This window comes from Maylandia zebra, linkage group LG7 (assembly GCF_041146795.1).
Source record: "Maylandia zebra isolate NMK-2024a linkage group LG7, Mzebra_GT3a, whole genome shotgun sequence".
Lineage (NCBI taxonomy): Eukaryota > Metazoa > Chordata > Actinopteri > Cichliformes > Cichlidae > Maylandia > Maylandia zebra.
Window position 1 is genome coordinate 27,531,944 of NC_135173.1, and position 20,440 is coordinate 27,552,383.

Genomic DNA, 20,440 nt, shown 5'->3' on the forward strand with positions numbered 1-20,440 from the left:
TGCCAGTGATTGTAGGTGTTCTGACAGTTTCTTTCTCTGGGCTTCAGTACCAATAATTAAAACATCGGTTAAATGTTTTTTGCCATCCATGTTTTAATATAGGGCAGCTGTGGTGTAGGCGCTAGAGTGGGTTATCTACCAGTTGGAAAGCTAGTGGTTCCATTCCCATTTACTACATTCTGCATGTCAAGTATGTAGTCTGGGACAGTTGGCCTATGTGAAATTCTGTTTGAAGGTTCAGTGTGTAGGTTTTGCCATTATGCAGCGAGCAAACAACCAAGAACCACTTACTGCTAAAGAGACAGAGTGAAAGTGCACAGTATATCCTTGGTTTCTCATCGCTTATTGTTGCAACCAGGAGGAGTACAAACGTGTCTCCCTTGGGCTGTCTATCAGTCTATCAGCAACCAACCAACCAACCCAGTGATGTTCATACCAGCACAAGAGTGGCTCTAACCTGAAGATTTATTTCCTAAAATCCAGCTTCATAGATAAATTTAAATCAGTGACTGTTTCAAGATGAAGAGCTCCATGGTGTAAATTAGCCTTTATACACGTATTGTTTCATGTCCACATTAAAACAAACTTGCATTCTCTTCCGCTTATCCTTGTCAGGGTTGTCAGGGGCTGGAGCCTATCCCAGCTACCATAGGGCGAGAGGCGGGGTACACCCTGGACAGGTCGCCAGCCTGACGCAGGGCTAACAAAACTTTTTGGTTTTTTACATCAATTTTTACATTAATTGTTGGACATTTTAGCATTTTCTTTTAAGCACAATCAATATCTAATGAGAACCCATCAGTTAGAAGAACTGATAACATATTTACATGCTTTGATTTGACTCAAGTTTTATTTCCAGATTTGGGTACAGAAGTGCAAACTTTTCATTTAAAGGATCTATAAGAATGTGAAGACAGTTAACGCTCTAAAAATAAGGACATTAGCCATCTTTGGTTTAATGTAGTACCTAACCTGCCATATCCACTTCTTGCAATATATACTATTACTGTAAAATTACAAGCAGATTTGAAATCCAGAAAAATATTCTTGTGGAAACAAATCAGAAATATGCTACAAGAGTCATCTGAACTTGTAATGGATTACTTTTAAGAGCTTGTCATGTGATTGAAACAAGAATGAGGCTTCTTATTCCAGAAAATCCAAATATGTTTAATTTAAAACTTAAAACTTATTAAAATAGTTTGTAGCTGCACAAACAATGACTTCATACATTAATTCAAGGTAATTTTAACAATTGATTGGAAATTAAATGTAGAATCTGTGTCTAGTGTGTAGTGAATGTGGGAAATGTGACATGTGGCACATTCAAGCTATTGTTGTATATACAAACTGTTGTACGACAACTTATCTAGTGAGAAGACCGACATTATTAACGAGTGAGAATATTTTGACATTTAAAGATCAAAAATCGATCATATTTTGAGATTTTTAATAACAAGGGAAAAAAGTTGATGTGTGTTGCAGCACTGTCCTTCAAAATGTGCACGGTAAAAATGTTGCTCTGTATAAACCGATCAAACTAAGAACAGACATTTATAACAGCGAGGACATTATTAAGAAGAATGGTTTAAGAGACTGACCCCTTAACCCTCAAATGCACACTTCAGGTCATTAGCAACCAAGGCCTTCTTAAAAGCTAGCAGCCATTTGTAGCTGCAGAGCAAAGCTCTAAACAGGTAAACACTGATGAAAATATAAAGAATAGTAAAATCAGTTTTGACCAATAGATCCTAACTCTTGGGCAGGAATTCCATATTGTTTCTAGAGCTCTTTTTCTTTGGCATTGGTCAAACTTTTCTAACGTTTTTGTCTAAAGATAGCAATTGACAAAGGAATTTAGTGTGCATGCCAGAACCTTCAGCTGATGTGACCAGGGCTCAAAAATAGAAGTCCCACCACTGCCAAAATAAATCAAGGCTCTAAACAGGTAAACAAAACAAATGAAAATTGCCACATGATAGAGAAGTCCCATCTGTTCACCATCACACTGCAGTGATCGTGACCATGTGACTGTGATTAAGGGCTAAACACAATAAGTAACCAGGTACAAACAGGCTACACATTTGTCGGTTAAATTATTTAGCTGTATTATTTTTGCCACAATGAAGCCAATATATTCCAAACAGTATTTTGGGGGTTTTGATGCGGTAGCTGTAACTGAGGTAGGTAATGGCTCAGCAGTTAAATGAAAAATAATAAAGAAAATCAGTCAGATTAATAAATCAATAAATTAGGCAGTCAACAATAAGAGATTGCCAGAACTCTCCAGGTCACTAGAAAACACTAATGTAAAGGAGAGCATTTCTGATTGTTTTATTGAACTTTTAGTTTTGAATAGATCTAGGGATAACTGTTCCACCATCACAGACAAGAGTGACCACAGCTGTGACTACACAGTCTCTCCCTTACAACAGTTCTGTCAAGTCTTGCTGGTTTTCTAAACCTCAGTTAACTATATTTGTCATTCGTTTAAAAAAAAGGGAGGAACGTCCGGTCCTCCACCAAAGAGTGTGAAAGATTTTTCAGTTCCCTGGGATGGAAGATGGTCTTGTATCCAAGGAGCCCCAGAAGTGGTTGACAGACAGTCTGCGTGTAAACCACCATATCAAAAGACAGCTTAACCCTCCAGTTCTCAGCATTCGCTGCAGAATCCCGAACTGTGGTGAATTTCTGCCAGGATGACAGACCACTGCTGCCCCGAGTGTTGTTGATGATCCAGTCTACCACATTGTGGTCTAGAACCAAACCAAGGAAGCTATAGAGCTCCTTTGTCTTTTGAAGAGGAAACCTGGCCAAGTCTTCATACCTGATCAAGGAAGAAAGTGCCATTGAGTATTTTATTTTTTTAAATAACGAACAAAGAAAATATATCACTCGCAGTAAATAACAATACTAAGCATTAGCATGTCAATGTGAATTTGTTTGTCAAAAACAAATATAACAACATTCTGACTAAAAAGAAGGCAATAACCAAATAAGACCTGAATCTGGACAGAAGATAGTATATAGATATAGTTTTGACCTGTTATGAGTAGTGTCATTGCAGTTTCCCCGAGGCCTCAGTTGAAGACCTGACCTGTTAACATTTGTGGTATACTAAAAAGCTACTTTTGGTTGCTCCCTTATTCAAGAGCTTTCATCAATGAATAAATGAATTCACATATGTTGATTTGCAGGTTTTAGATGTGTCCTTGATCCAACACAGCTGATTCAAATGGCTAAATTACCTCTTTAACATGTCTTGAAGTTCTCCAGAGGCCTTGTAATGAAATAATCATTTGATTTAGGTGTGTTGACCCAGGGTGAGAGCTAAAACCTGCAGGACACTGGTCCTCGAGGCCTGGGGTTGGACACCCCCGGTCTAAGTCTACAGAACTCTCTAGCACCGTTTACCTCATTTCAGTAAAACTTAAAAAGACAAAAAGGAAATTCTTGTAATTGCACCCAATACCAAATGCAGTCTGCTCATCCACATGCACATCAGCTAGTAAGGTAAATCCATGTGAAGTCTTGGTGTTATCGTCACTGTTATCTATGTACACATTCTGAAATTTGGCTGAAACTTGGAAACAACAGGGTATTTCAACACAACAGTGATCCCAAACACTTCAAGACTGGTTTTGGACTGGATATAGCAGGCTAACATTAAGCTTCTGGAGTAGCTTCCCAAAGCCAAATACCCTATTGAAAATTTGTGAACTATGCTTAAAAGCCTAGTATGTGCCAGGAAACCAACCAATTTAAATAAACACCTCTCTTCTCTTCTTGGTAGAAGGAGGATATCACCCTGGGTCAACACACCTGAATCAAAGGATTTGTTCATTACCAGGCTTCTGAAAAACTTCAAGACATGTTGAGGAGGCATTTTAGCCATTTAAATCAGCTGTGTTGAATAAAGGACACATCTAAAACTTGCAGGACACCAGCCCTCAAGGCCTGGAGTTAGATACCCCTGGTGTAAATGATTATCCTCTTCTCACCTCAGCAACATGTACCTCCCTTTGAGCCAGGTGGGTCTTGCCAGGCCTACAGACACAGAGCGAAGGAAATCTTCACACACTGTGTTGATTTGTCCTAGGTCCAGGTTGTGGGGTCGACGTCCAGTTGCCCTCCACAGACGCCACAGCCGGTAAGTATCCCGAAAGGTCTCAATACGAGATGCCAGGATGCCACGTGGATCTCGAACAAGCTGGACAACCTAAGAAGGATAAACATATTCAGTAGGAATAAACCATTCAAATGGCAAAAACCAGTATATTTGCAGTATATGTTAGTGCTAACGCCATGTGGTGGGGCAGGAACTAACATTGCATATAAAGCAGTGCAGTAAACCGTTCATCAAGTTTTGGGCTTGAGATACCACTTGTGATATTTACAGATTTTTCCTAAATTCCCCTAAACTACCACATAACAGCTATACATATCATGCCATGGTCATCCTTCACCCACTGGGTAGCTAGGTGGTTCCCAGCAAATCAAGTGGGAAGCACAGATAATAACAAGAAAGACAGCACTGATCCCTTTTTGGATAGTGCAGCTCGTGAACCTGGAAACAGGTGTAAATTTATTTGCACTTAATCATTTTATTCTTAGTTGCAGTAATAAAGAATTAAATAGATTAAATGTAGATTAATAAATAGTGGTCTCCTTATTATGAGTTTCTTATTAACTGATTTGATAACTGATCAACATAATTATTTGTCAAAAAAAACAAGCAAGAGGAATGCATCAGTTTAAATGAACTTCAGCTTTGACTTTTAGATTTAGTGTTCAATTCAGATATATACTTATATTGGGCGACTTTAGCATTTTTGTAGAGGTTGAAAACAGCATCCTTGCTTTTAATTCGTTATCAGATTCCTTATCAGAATGTAAATAAACTCACTCACTTTTTAAATCACACCTTAAAAGGTGTGATTTAAAGGATCCGCAGACTGGTTTAAGCTAATCATAAGCAAGCTACAGTGGGGCAAAAAAGTATTTAGTCAGCCACCGATTGTGCAAGTTCCCCCACTTAAAATGATGACAGAGGTCAGTAATTTGCACCAGAGGTACACTTCAACTGTGAGAGACAGAATGTGAAAAAAAAATCCATGAATCCACATGGTAGGATTTGTAAAGAATTTATTCGTAAATCAGGGTGGAAAATAAGTATTTGGTCAATAACAAAAATACAACTCAATACTTTGTAACATAACCTTTCTTGGCAATAACAGAGGTCAAACGTTTACTATAGGTCTTTACCAGGTTTGCACACACAGTAGCTGGTATTTTGGCCCATTCCTCCATGCAGATCTTCTCGAGAGCAGTGATGTTTTGGGGCTGTCGCCGAGCAACACGGACTTTCAACTCCCGCCACAGATTTTCTATGGGGTTGAGGTCTGGAGACTGGCTAGGCCACTCCAGGACTTTCAAATGCTTCTTACGGAGCCACTCCTTTGTTGCCCGGGCGGTGTGTTTTGGATCATTGTCATGTTGGAAGACCCAGCCTCGTTTCATCTTCAAAGTTCTCACTGATGGAAGGAGGTTTTGGCTCAAAATCTCACGATACATGGCCCCATTCATTCTGTCCTTAACACGGATCAGTCGTCCTGTCCCCTTGGCTGAAAAACAGCCCCATAGCATGATGTTTCCACCCCCATGCTTCACAGTAGGTATGGTGTTCTTGGGATGCAACTCCGTATTCTTCTTCCTCCAAACACGACGAGTTGAGTTTATACCAAAAAGTTCTACTTTGGTTTCATCTGACCACATGACATTCTCCCAATCCTCTGCTGTATCATCCATGTGCTCTCTGGCAAACTTCAGACGGGCCTGGACATGCACTGGCTTCAGCAGCGGAACATGTCTGGCACTGCGGGATTTGATTCCCTGCCGTTGTAGTGTGTTACTGATGGTGACCTTTGTTACTTTGGTCCCAGCTCTCTGCAGGTCATTCACCAGGTCCCCCCGTGTGGTTCTGGGATCTTTGCTCACCGTTCTCATGATCATTTTGACCCCACGGGATGAGATCTTGCGTGGAGCCCCAGATCGAGGGAGATTATCAGTGGTCTTGTATGTCTTCCATTTTCTGATGATTGCTCCCACAGTTGATTTTTTCACACCAAGCTGCTTGCCTATTGTAGATTCACTCTTCCCAGTCTGGTGCAGGTCTACAATACTTTTCCTGGTGTCCTTTGAAAGCTCTTTGGTCTTGGCCATGGTGGAGTTTGGAGTCTGACTGTTTGAGGCTGTGGACAGGTGTCTTTTATACAGATGATGAGTTCAAACAGGTGCCATTCATACAGGTAACGAGTGGGGGACAGAAAAGCTTCTTACAGAAGACGTTACAGGTCTGTGAGAGCCAGAGATTTTCCTTGTTTGAGGTGACCAAATACTTATTTTCCACCCTGATTTACGAATAAATTCTTTACAAATCCTACCATGTGAATTCATGGATTTTTTTTTTCACATTCTGTCTCTCACAGTTGAAGTGTACCTCTGGTGCAAATTACTGACCTCTGTCATCATTTTAAGTGGGGGAACTTGCACAATCAGTGGCTGACTAAATACTTTTTTGCCCCACTGTACCTCCCTGCAGTCATGGTAAAAAAAAAACAAACCAAAACAGTAGAGACCCTTTTAATTGTAAGTCAAACTGTCAGTTAAACAAAACAAAAAAATCAAACCACCATCCAGTCTTCACTAGTTTCTACAAAGATTTAAATACAACCTCAGGTGAATATATACATATTATACCATATATAATATGTATATACCAATATGTACAGGGTGGGCCATTTATATGGACACACCGTAATAACATGGGAATGGTTGGTGATATTAAAGTCCTGTTTGTGGCACATTAGTATATGTGAAGGGGCAAACTCCTCAAGATGGGTGGTGACCATGGTGGCCATTTAGAAGTCGGCCATCTTGGATACAACTTTTGTTTTTTTCAATAGGAAGAGGGCCATGTGACACATCAAACTTATTGGTAATGTCACAAGAAAAACAATGGTGCGCTTGGTTTCAACGTAACTTTATTCTTTCAAGAGTTATTTACAAGTTTCTGACCACTTATAAAATGTGTTCAGTGTGCTGCCCATTGTGTTGGATTGTCAATGCAACCCTCTTCTCCCACTCTTCACACACTGATAGCAACACCGCAGGAGAAATGCCAGCACAAGGATCCAGTATCCGTAGTTTCAGGTGCTGCACATCTCGTATCTTCACACCATAGACAATTGCCTTCAGATGACCCCAAAGATAAAAGTCTAAGGGGGTCAGATCGGGAGACCTTGGGGGCCATTCAACTGGCCCACGACGACCAATCCACTTTCCAGGAAACTGTTCGTCTAGGAATGCTCGGACTTGGCACCCATAATGTGGTGGTGCACCATCTTGCTGGGAAAACTCAGGGAACGTGCCAGCTTCAGTGCATAAAGAGAGAAACACATCATCATGTAGCAATTTCAAATATCCAGTGGCCTTGAGGTTTCCATTGATGAAGAATGGACCCACTATCGTTGTACCCCATATACCACACCAAACCATCACTTTTGTTGTTCCAACAGTCTTGGAGGGATCCATCCAATGTGGGTTAGTGTCAGACCAATAGCGGTGGTTTTGTTTGTTAACTCCACCATTCACATAAAAGTTTGCCTCATCGCTGAACAAAATCTTCTGCGTGAACTGAGGGTCCTGTTCCAATTTTTGTTTTGCCCATTCTGCAAATTCTGTGCGCCGATCTGGGTCATCCTCGTTGAGATGTTGCAGTAGCTGGAGTTTGTAAGGGTGCCATTTGTGAGTAGCTAATATCCACTGAAGGGATGTTCGACTAATGCCACTCTCCAGTGACATGCGGCGAGTGCTACTCTGTGGGCTCTTGCTGAATGAAGCTAGGACAGCCACTGATGTTTCTTCATTAGTGACAGTTTTCTTGCGTCCACATTTTGACAAATCCAACACTGAACCAGTTTCACGAAACTTAGCAAGCAGTTTGCTAACTGTAGCGTGGGAGATGGGTGGTCTCGTAGGGTGTCTTACATTGAAAACTGCTGCAATGACCCGGTTACTGCGTTCACCAGATATCAACACAATTTCGCTCCTCACGTGTTAACCTCTTCGACATATCAATGGCTGTGAACAAAGAGAAACTTGTAAATAACTCTTGAAAGAATAAAGTTACGTTGAAACCAAGCACACCATTGTTTTTCTTGTGACATTACCAATAAGTTTGATGTGTCACATGGCCCTCTTCCTATTGAAAAAAACAAAAGTTGTATCCAAGATGGCCGACTTCTAAATGGCCACCATGGTCACCACTCATCTTGAGGAGTTTGCCCCCTCACATATACTAATGTGCCACAAACAGGACTTTAATATCACCAACCATTCCCATGTTATTACCGTGTATCCATATAAATGGCCCACCCTGTATATACCATATACCATATTATACCATACATATTATAACGTATTATTAATTGCTGAAAAAAATTAAGCCCCCCCCCCAAAAAAAACAAAAAAACAAAACAATAATAAAATTAATATAAAATGAATAATAATGATAATAATAATAGGTACATCCTTACAGCTGCCATAGGATTTAAGAGCAAATTGGTGATCACCTCTGTAAAAGACGTTTTGGCAGTTTGCTAGTCTGGAGTCAGGAGAGCTTGGACCTTTTTATAGAGGAGAAACTATAGGGCTACTCCACAAATGCATCGTACAACATAGGAGTTCCACCTCGACAAGACCAGACTGAGCAGCAGAACAGCACTTAATACGAAGGAAACTTTTTCCAGAATGCCAGTGTTCACATTTTGGACCACAAAGACAGTCAGAGGTGTAAAGCAGGCCATCTATATTTACTGTGAATGACCGGACGTGGTGGTTTACAACACCAGCGGTCAGCCACCTATAATGCATTCATGAGATCCCTTCTCAGGCGCTTCAATCCCTATTCTCACCTTGCCAGAAGTTAGAGGACTCCGTAGCTTACATGATGGTGGGCTGGGGCAATATCTTACAGAGGTTTCACACCTTAGCTCATGTGACAAGACACATGATTAAAAGTGGGTCAGTAATTGTCAAGATGACTTCCAACAGGACAACTGCCACATTTGATGTTGGTTTTCTACAGTATCACTTCCTGTTCCAACACACAGTGGGGTTTTTCTGTTGCTCGTCTGTGTAGGCTGTTTTATCTGAGTTTAATTTTATTTATATAATGCCAATTCACAACAAAAGTTGCCTCAATGTGCTTAAAAATGTCGTATTTCATAATGTAATCTTCACATGCTTCATACAAAGCACATTCTGCTGAATCACCTGCTAATTATATTCACAGGATTCATTCACTGTCTTTAGTGATTCACTAGCTTAGCTCCAACCAGACTTGCAGCATGGCCTATTTACCTCTCTTGCACCTTCCTGTTCAGTGTGTAATGGGTTTATTTACTCGTTTTCCTTCTTTAGTAATAACGATTCTTGTAAAACATGTACCCTCTTAACAACTGTGAAGGCCAGGATCACTGAATTGGAGACCTGCTCCAAAAATCCTGTAGCTAGCCAGCCCCCTGTAGTTGGTGCAGTCAAGGGCAGTATAGCCACCATTATTACTCACCCAGCATATTGTCCCAAGCAGCCAAGAAAACAGGATTGCTGGGTAATGGTTTGATGGAAGCGTAGTCCTAAACAGAAGCCCCTAGTACACCACCAACGGTTCATGTCTAATCGTTTCATTCCACTCAAAAAAGAAAAAACGCTCCATAAAGTTAGAACATCTTACTATTCATCAATGGTTAAAGAAGAATCAGAGAAAACAACAACCCTAGGTTTCTCCTCAGCACTGTAGATATGCTGAAAAAATCAGAACTGCTTTGAGCCAAGCATTCCTTTAACCAAAACAAGAGACAACATGAATTTCTTCACAAATAGAATTTTAACCATTAGAGAAAAAGAATTACTCCTAATCTCACAGCTGTAACAACATGTACAGCTACTTTCAATACCATTTAGATATATTTAGCCCTTTTTTCTACAATTGGTCTTTCTTAGTTAACTTTAGTAATTTCGCAAAACCATCAATGTGACCCCATTCCTACAAGTCCGTCTTAGTCAAGTCTTACCATTAATTAAAGCTTCAATCTTAAATATGACCAATCTCTCGCAATCGGCTACCCACCACAAGTCCTTACGCTGATAGTGCTTATGCTGTACTTAAAAAGCCATCACTTGACCCAGCTGTGTTGGCTAATTATAGGCCTGTCATGAATGCTGGAGTAGATTCAAATGCTGGATTTGGACGAATTAAAGTTTAGTGCCCTTTATTTATAGTGTTTTACCAAAATGCGCTATATACAACAGCGCAAGGGAAAGCAGCTAAAGGGGTCCAAGGGGAAACAGGTATTCAAAACATCGAATTCTCTGTCCAGTACAACACTCTCAAAACGGGCAGGCTCACCACTCCAGGGAAGGAAATCCAGGGAAAGTCTGTGCAGAGGAAGGAGACAAGGTCAGATCCTTTGAGGCAAAAACACACGTATAAAATAGAAGCTAGGACCAAGGCTTAACTAACAAGGTAGTTCAACAATACAGCAATGAATAACAGCCGACCACAACCTTATGCAGTGGCTGCTGACAAGATCCTAGGCCAGAAGTGGTTGATTATCCCAGGTGTATAGTGCCAAGTGTAGGAACCCAAAATCAGTACCTCCCCATAGGACAGACAACAACACGTGATAACAGATAGAAGAGAGGAGAGATAGAAACTGAAGCAGAGAGAGAAAAACAAACCCTGACAACGTCTGCCAGGCAGGACTGAGGGACCGTGATAAGGCCAATCTGCAACCTTCCTTTTATCTCAAAAAATTCTTGTAAGAGTTGCTGTAAATCTGATCCTCTGCAGATAAATAGTTCATTTGAAGAGTTTCAGTCAAGTTTCAGAGCTCATCACAGCACGAAACAGCTTTTGTGAAGGTTACAAATGATATTCTTATAGCCTCTGACAGTGGACTCATGTCTCTGCTTGTCCTGCTTTACCTTGTGCCACTGTTCAGTACTGTAATACCATTCTGTTGGTATTACAGGTACTGCGCTGTGGTGGATCTATCTAATAGAATTCAATTTGTTCATGTAAATGGACAGTCTTATCTTAAAAAGGTCAAAGTACCATATCACCCATATAGAGTGCTCTCAGACTCCTAGCTTACTTGTGGTTCCTAGCTTATTTGAAAGTAGTAGGGGAGGCAGACTGTTGGGTCTGCCTGGCACAGACCCACCGCTGGAACAAGACAATTCTACTACAACAGCAAAAAGCATTGGACACCAAGCAGAGCTCTTTGTTTGATCTCATGCACGAGGGAGAGAACTGTGACGAGCGCTGTTCCTGACGCTTGAACCCCAGTCGCTCTCGTCTGCTCCCTCGTAACATTGCTCCTTACTGCGGTTACATGACTATGCATAAGTTCATTAACATATGACGTCTTACATAGAGTACCTTGTCTGTGTGTCGTGTAGGTATATGTGTATGTGTGTGTGTGTGTGTGTGTGTGTGGGGTGGGGGTGGGGGGTGTCAAGATGTGACCCTGTGAAGACTCCCCAAAGCTGGTGCCAGGAGTCCAGCTTTCCACCTAAACAAAGGGCTCTTATACTTAAACAGATACAGAGTAGGTGTCCTCCTATACCAGCGGTCCCCAACCCCTGGGTGAGTCGTTTGGTACCGGGCTTCGAGAGTTGAGGCTCAGGTGTGAAATGTATGGTTTTCAGGGTTTTTATCGGTTTTCAGCGTTATTTTGTTATCGTTTTTATCGTTAACTCGGTTTTCCTGGGTCTTTTCACGTGTGTTATGAATAAATCTTCTTTTTTTCGGTACCGGTACTAGTTTTATTTTGTTGTATTTATCCACAACACTTTAATGGCCGGTCCGTGAAAATATTGTCGGGCATAAACCGGTCCGTGGCGCAAAAAAGGTTGGGGACCGCTGTCCTATACCATAAATCAGTAAGAGAAGGTACGACCTCTCTCATGACCTTAAGTTGTGTGTGTGTGTATGCCAGAGTGCTCTGGGAGGCACACAGAGTCTTTGCAGACTGCTAAGGATCAGACGTCCTATCGATATGCAATCGATTATAAAACTCTACGCATATATGAGTATATATTTCTAAGCATAAATGACAATCCACAATATAAACCTAACACAGACCCATCAGCTTCCATTCAACTCTTCTGTGGAACAAGCTCACAGTTTAGATTCAGAAGACGGACAGTCTCTCTAATTTTAACATTAGGCTTAAAACTTGCTGGTTCTGCTGGAGGTTTCTTCCTGTCAAAGGGGATTTTTTCCTTCCCACTGTTGCCAAAACACTTGCTCAGAGGGGTTATCTGATTGTTGGGGTTTTCTCTGTATTATTCGAGGCTCATAACCTTACGATATGAATCAGAATTCATATTGTAAGGAAGCTATAGAAGTCCAGTGGCCTCTGTTCAAGGATTCAACCTTAATTTAGTTCACAGGCCTGCATACGCAATTAATTTTGTTGCCCATTTTAATTTATTTCTGGTTGTCCTCTGTATTTAATTGACCATGTTCTCTCTTTGAAACTCTTTTTAAAAGCCTTTAGGCATGACATTTTGTACATTCTCTAAATTTCTTTATTCTTTTGTTCCTTTTCAGTTCTAACTTATAGGACGATCCAGATCCAAATGTGTTAACGAGAAGTTTTCCCCCACCATCTTCACAACTACTTACAGACCTCTAGTAAGTAAGAATAATTAAGTATCTGAAGTATCCCTATAGTGCAATTTGGTTTTGCTAGTATGTCCATTGTCATAAAAAAGTCTCCCCCAAACTACATTGTCATTAGAGAAGCTTTGTTTTTTTCATATTTGACACACTTTTAAACAAACACATTTTAATAATTGACAAAGATAACTAGAGTAAATACAAAATTCAGGTTTTAAATCACAATTCCATTTATTTAGGAAAAAAAGCTACCCAAGGCTTCCTGATCCTCTGGGAAAAAGTAATTGCCCCTTCGTTAAATCCCTAAGAAAGTTATACACAAATTAACTGTTAATAACCATATTATTTGAAAACCCGAGTTCAATTTCTCTAGTTACACCCAAGCCTGATTACTGCTAGACCTGATAAATCAAGAAATCACTTAAATAGAACCTGTCCAACAAAGTAAAATAGGATAACAGCTCTCAAAAAGTAACAAATCATGCCACGATCTAAAGAAACAGCTGGGAAATAAAATCATTGACATCTATAAGTCTGGGAAGGTTTACAAAACCATTAGAGAGCATTATCCACACATGGAGAAAACTTGTAACACTGGTGAACCTTCCCAGACGCAGCCTTCCTACAAAAATTACTCCAAGAGCACTTTGACGGCTCATTCAGGATGTCACAAAAGAACCTAGAATAATAACAAAAAAATGCAGTCCTCACTTGTCTTAGGTAAGGTCAGAATTCATGATTTAACAGTAAGAAGAAGACTGAGGGAAAATGGCGTCCACGGGAGAAATCCAAGCAGAAAACCACTGCTGACCAAAAAGAACACAAAGGCTCGTCTCACGTTTGCCAAAAAACATCTTGATGATCCCCAAGACTACTGGGAAAATATTCTGTGGACTGACGAGATAAAAGCTGAATGTTTTGAAAGCTTTGAGTCTCATTACATGTGACATAAAAGTAACACCTATAGACAACATCATACCAACAGTTAAACATGGTGGTGGTCCAGGCCCTGGGTGACTTGTGGTAACTAATGCAACCATGAAATCTGCTCTATTCAAAAGTTCAATTTCATATTACTTACTTATTACTTATAAAACACAAAATAACATTGTAAGGGTAAAGACCCTATAATAATGCAGAGAAACCCCCATAATCAGATGACCTTTCATGAGCGGTGGGCTTACAGGGGGCATGTCTCATTATCCCAAGAAATTGGTGATATCATCCCCACCAGTAGCAGAAGTTTATCTTGTTTGTGGATGGACTAAATGCAGAGAAATATCTGTGACAATAATGTGTGCAACTGCCAGACATTTTCTCTTTATATACAAAGGTAAGAGCACCACTGAAAGGAGTGTTCATTAATTCTACAGATGAGGTCATGACAGTTGGAAAGTCGTAAATTTGTTGTAGCTCTGACGTCCATGATTTATTTGGACACAAAAAAGACAAAATAACAAACTGAGGCCACCATCCACAGTGGTAACTTGAATAAAAAGCGTGTTTTAACATAACATACATAAATTAAGGTCAAACTAAGGCTACTGGCAAAATGTTTTTACTGCCCTGTGAGGTTGAATGAGGTACATTAAGCCCATGTGTCTCTACACATGTTTAGGGTAATTCTGAGGGACTGCAGCTGTTGACACCACATGTTTAATCAATTCCAATTTAGAGTAGCATTGACTGTTCATCTAACCATCCATCATTCAGTCTACCGTGTCCTCAGTTAGTAAAGACCTGTTAAGTGCCATCTCACAATCTGCCAATACAATAACCAGTTACAAATAAATATTCAGCTTCTGATCACATCTGTCTTTGTTGAATGGGTCTGCTTATCCAATCACTAGTAAAGTCTGTCATTAACTGGTGAAAATGTAGTTGTGGAGAACCTTGGATTGTCATTATTTCAATATTACAGTGTTTTCCATGATTTATATGAGGGCAATCCCAAAAGTAAGGTCTCTAAAGCGGTGGGGACGTAGAGAAACTGTTCGTACGGCTGTGGGCCACACTGTTGTGATTGGTGCTTCCTCCACTCCCAAACAAGCATGCGCCGCTTCGCTGGGATGCTCAATCATGGCTTGGCAGCCCTTGAAAATGGAGCTCCCGTTGAACGCTACCGCCAAGTGCGAAGTTCGCGCAGTTATTCAATTTCTGAATGCAAAAGGCTTTAATCCATCCATCCATCCATCTTCATCCACTTTATCCGAGGCCGGGTTGCGGGGGCAGCAGCCTAAGCAGAGAGGCCCAGACCTCCCTCTCCCCAGCCACCTCCTCCAGCTTATCCGGGGGAACACCAAGGCGTTCCCAGGCCAGCTGAGAGATATAATCTCTCCAGCGTGTCCTGGGTCTGCCCCGGGGCCTCCTCCCGGTGGGACATGCCCGGAACACCTCACCCAGGAGGCGCACAGGAGGCATCCTTGTCAGATGCCCGAACCACCTCAGCTGGCTCCTTTAAACTGGTTGAAATTCATCGCCAATTGATGGAAGTGTATGGACAGTCATGCATGGATGTCAAAAACATTTGCAAGTGGTGTAAAGAGTTTACAGCCAGCGGAAGGTGATTCTGCTCTGACGAAGAGGTGAAAGATGAGGTTCAGTGCTTCCTGAAAGACATGGCGGCGAGCTGGTATGACATGGGCATTCTAAAAGTGCCACAGCGTCTACAAAAAGAAAAGTTAAAGAAGTCCAGATGCTTTTCTTTCCAAGCTCCTTAGACTAGTTGACCCGGATGACCGAGAACCTTCACAGACATCGACCAAAATGGCGATTATGTAGAAAATTAAATAATTCTCCAACCTTTAAAATGATGTAAAAGAGAAAACGAACGGTTGTTTGTATTTCCTAAAAAAGTAGGAGACATTACTTTTGGGATTGCCCTCGTATGTTAATATAAAATCTCTTTCATTTTAACACTATACTAAACTCTATTTGAAATTTTACTACAGTATTGATTTGATTTCATTAACAAAAATGCAAACCACCCCGCTCTTATTTCACTCACCGAAACAGGAGCGCAGATGTCTTGGACAGTCTGTTAGTACTGTTGAATTAACCACACAACAAGCCATATTATTTGTCATATGTCTGCAAAAAACACTGCAAAGAGAACCAACACTACAAACACGGTCAAGAGATTCATTGTTCTCTTGTCTCAGTGAGAATCAGCGGAACAAGAATTTTTATGTTTTCCAACACTTCACGTTAAGTTTTGGTCTACTTTTTCTTTTAGCTATTCCCTTTAGGGGTTGCCATAGCAGATCATCTGCCTCTGTCTCGTCTCTCTAACAATCTTCTGCATCACACCAAGCCTCTGCACGTCCTCCTTCACTACATCCACAGATCTTGTCTCAGGGTCTTCCTCTCTTCTTCTTGCACAGCAACTTCCCACTTACAATATTTTGCCTTTTGTGCACATATCCAAACCATCTCAACCTCAGTTCTCTGTTACAATAAAATTGCAATAAAGACCAGAAATATGTACCACGATCACAGCTTTGAGGAATCAACCTTTGCCACTTATGCATGTGTTCTTATAACATTTATTCCTGTGGTTCCACATAAATGCATGCAGTTAGGTATCACACGACTAGCCACATCAGGTGCAAAGTAAGACACGCTTTCTTCCTGTATTAAATATGGTTCAGTTTGCAGTAAATTGCCCTCTGCTAAACCACCGTGTTCGTGTGACTTAAACAAATACTCTCCTCCCCAAGTTTTAGTATATACCCTAAGGCTAACCACAGAAATATTTGTCAATGCCTTCCAGTTGCAAACCTGTCAGTGCCTTTCATCAATCCCAGCAGTAGCTGTTTTTACATAATGTTTTAAAGCCAAAAGACATTTTTCTTCACTGATGCAGACCTTTACTAAATCTGACCCGACAGGAACTAGCATATAAAAAATCATTAGCATGTCTTTTCTCAGCTACAGGCTGAAAAATGGCCATATGCTGGATATGACAAGACAAACTGTGTTTTAATTATTCATAATGGGAAAACTAGGCACAACACTGATATTTTTCAATTTATGAATTTATTTTATGTCAAGAGGTCGAGTCTGTGTTCTGTCATCAAGTCTAAATTAAGTGGCTTGTCATAATCATCATTTAATCTTACTCAAGTCTTTAAGCCTCTGATCTGAAAGAATACAAACTGCATTACTAAAATTCATTATGAATTAAGTAGAATGCTTTCAATTAAATGATTTCTCTACCTTCAGGTTGAGTCTTGGATCCTCAATGAGCGCCCTGAGGTCACTGACTTGGGGAATCCGAACAGTCTTGATGGCTGCGTGGCGCTTTGCTCTGCAGACTTCAGCAGCCACCGACACATTTAGTGGCCCACACTTTCTCACACATTCCCCCTCATCAGCTAGCACCAGGACCTGCTCCTTCGAGCCCAGTGGAGCCTCGCATACAGGTGGGGAGCACAGAGAACGGCCTAAGACAGGACACGTACCATACAAAAACTGTGACAGACAGGAACTGGATTGCAAAAACAGATGCAAAAGTAGCAGACTCATGTCTCTTACTAGCTCCTCGTCTAAACAGCTTGTCAGTGGAGTGCCTAGCAGGACGGGGTTGTATGTAACTTTCCAGGCTGTGGAGGTTACAATGGTACAGAGACCTGAACAGGTCTCGAGCTGCTCCCAGCATGACCCTCCTCTCAGCCAGGTTTCGGCTCTGTGCCAACCGAGGAAGCAGTGCCAACTGGACATGGTACAGAGGCTCAAACAGATAGAAGACCTGTTATGAAAAACAGCATATCGCCATTAAAGCACACTCCAAACACAAAAACACTACACACCAGAATTTTCTTTTAGATTTTGGCGGTTCTTTAAAAACAAAATACAGAAACGTCATAAAGTCAGTGGTTTTTGTAATATTTCAGACACGTTCTAGTTGCTAAGCTAATTAGCATGTGTATTTGCCGAGAATCCTCTGAAGTCTAAAGCTGCATAAATACTGATCAGGCACTTTGTAGATTATCAGTCTCTTGATGGGTTTAATATGTGGTATGTGACTTTTGTTGCTATGATGCCAGGTCTCTCTTGGAAATGAGATTTTTAATCTCAATGAGATTTTTTACCTGGATAAATAAAGGATTAATAATAATATGTCCAGACATCCTGGTACATGAAGTACCAGGATGTCAGTCTGTATTTCTACCTGTGTCTTACTAACATATGCTTGATTTTTCCAAACATTATAACACAAGCATACTTTTTCTGCATTTCGTGATTAACGATGCTCCTTAATTTAACCATACGTTACCGCCACTTTTAACTAACATCCTCAGTCTTGAAAGTTTTTAATTGCTTTTGAGTTTGAAAATTGTATTTCCTTTGACGCTGATTTTGCTTTGTATTTATATATTTGAATAAATTCATTGCTGGTCTATTTACAAAACTGCTTTAACAAAGTTTGGTATGCTTGTTCAAATTCTGACCATGCTTGACATTTTGACTCTCCTTTCACATTATCTGCAATATGTAATGAAGAAATGCTTTACTGTAATAAATGTTTTAATTACATAGAATTTATTTTGAAAAGTGCTGATCCTGTAACCTTTAAAAACTCATTTAGAAATCATTTTAAATCTGTTAAAAATTAGTTTGTGTTTAGATTTCTAAGTTTATTTTTATTTAATTGTTCTGTTTGTGAACTTGAAGTTATTGTAGATGTAAGATCTATTAAATATGTAGACAAAAAATTATGTGAATGAAATCAAATACATTTTGTCTGGATTGTTAAATTAAAGGCTCTTTGTGCATTTAGAAACCACTGACTCAAAAGCATCAGAAAGGGCATGACTTCATGATTTTTCATCATAATCCGACAGGTCACAGAAACTATATAATTTCTAACCTCTGGATGCTGGTTAAACAGCTGACCCACAAATGAGGACCCGCTCCGTGTGGTGGCCAGAATGAGGATGTGGGTTCTCTTGGTGACATTATAGGAAGGATTGGAGAGAGAAGGGGAGGAATTAGCATGGGAGGGGCTTCTATCACAGCTATGATCCAAGTCCACGGGTGTCTCCTGGCCCACCTGCATCAACTCTTTGGGGCTGCAGTTGACAGTCAAACCTGAAGGTGCCAGGCCCACAGAGCACAGAAAGCTTAAGGGGTTGCTGGAGAAGGTGCGGATGGCTGTGTACTGGATGGCTATGGAGGCCAATGCTAACAATACCATGGACTTCCAAGAACACTGCATGATGATTGGACTGGTTTATCAGGATCCCACAGCACTGTCTGCAACACAAGGAAACACAACAGACAGAAGACAAGAGACAAAGAGCTCTTAAGACTTACGGTTGGTAAATTTGTTGTCTTAATGCTTGCTAAAGTAGCCAATTGCTGACTTTGAGTTGAAGGCAGATGTTTCTGAATTTCACAAATTGGATTCCAACAAAGTGACGTCACATTGAGACCGTGAAAAATATATATTTAGGTATGTAAAGAAAATGAAAATAGCAGTTGTTTGATGGCAGATATCATTTTTCTCTCAGACACAATAACAAATAAGAGTAAAAAACAAACACAAGTGATCAAATATAGCCAACTTGCATTGCTGTTAATACTCATGGACAGGCTGCTCAAGTTTTCTTTCTTTCTCAAAGATCAGACTCTTGCCTTTACTAGTAGCTTTCTAACTTTCTTTGCAATTCTGACAGAAATTTCTCCGGTCAAAAATGATCAGTATCGTTCATATTATTGCAATATAGAAAGCAAAGGTATGATCCAGCCAAAAGTTTGTTTGTTTTGTTGTTGTTGTTTTAATATATTGGAACTACAGTAAAAAGAAATAAATGGAGTGCTCAATCATCATAACAAAAAGTCAGTTAAACTTGAGTGAGTCCATTTAAGAGCATAAACCACTGTGCATCCCCTTTAATTTTGTATGGCCTTATTTGCATGCTGGACATCTTTTGTTTCGTGCACTCATTAGAAAGCATTAATAGTTCTGGAGTACTTATTACTGTTGGAAGAGATTCATAGTTTCTTTTAAAGGCCTGTGATATACAGTGACATATCTTTCACACTGAACATTCAACATATATTGCTTCATAAATATCCGAAGGCTCGATAATAGTGCTGCATATCTCAAGCTAGAAACAACAGATCAGTGATATTATGTGTTTACACATCATTGTACGAGCTACCCCAGTCTGTCATTACGCGCCTCTTAATAAAGAGGCTGGCTAACACTGTCTTTTTTGTTACAGCACAGCGGAATATTAACCCTTGTCGACATGCCGCCATACCCACCACATCCACGGGCCCGCCTCATCCCTGAGTACCGGAGACAGAGTGGTTTCCCCGCGGCCTGATGGAGCGCTCAGCTGCCTCTCGGCTGCAGGAGGGCGGAGGGCTGACACCACGATGTAGACGCCAGGCAGGAAACCAAGCTGCTCCTGTCTGTGATCCACAGCAGGTATCAAAACATCACGGATCGGAGCAGAGACCACATAGAGATTATGATTAGGATCTCAACGAATGTTTGAATGAAAGCCCGTCAAATCCACAGCATCACAAACGATCGGCAGCCTGCGTGAGACGTCACATACTCCACAGCTACCCTCCCTCTCCTGCTCTACCTAGCCTCCACCACCCCCTCTCTGCCACCTCTGCATGCTTCATCATTTTTACGCCCAATAATTACAATCGTTTGTGTTTGTTCAA

General features: G+C 40.6%; 1 protein-coding gene across 2 annotated transcripts; it reads right to left on the bottom strand.

Annotated features, from left to right (window-relative positions):
• Nucleotides 1-828: 828 nt before the first annotated feature.
• On the bottom strand, nucleotides 829-20,351 carry LOC101472749 (carbohydrate sulfotransferase 1). 2 transcript variants are annotated; one of them, XM_004556245.2, is made up of 7 exons: nucleotides 20,027-20,351; nucleotides 18,807-19,009; nucleotides 18,624-18,701; nucleotides 17,288-17,501; nucleotides 16,970-17,196; nucleotides 4,002-4,219; nucleotides 829-2,827 (listed from the first exon to the last, which is right to left on the bottom strand). In XM_004556245.2, the coding sequence occupies exons 2-7, from the start codon at nucleotides 18,969-18,971 to the stop codon at nucleotides 2,491-2,493; spliced, it is 1,239 nt and encodes a 412-aa protein (XP_004556302.2). In that variant the 5' UTR covers nucleotides 18,972-19,009; nucleotides 20,027-20,351; the 3' UTR covers nucleotides 829-2,490. The 2 variants fall into 2 exon arrangements, with proteins under 2 accessions (XP_004556302.2, XP_004556301.2); XM_004556244.2 differs by having other exon boundaries at nucleotides 18,624-19,009.
• Between the last annotated feature and the right edge of the window lie 89 nt (nucleotides 20,352-20,440).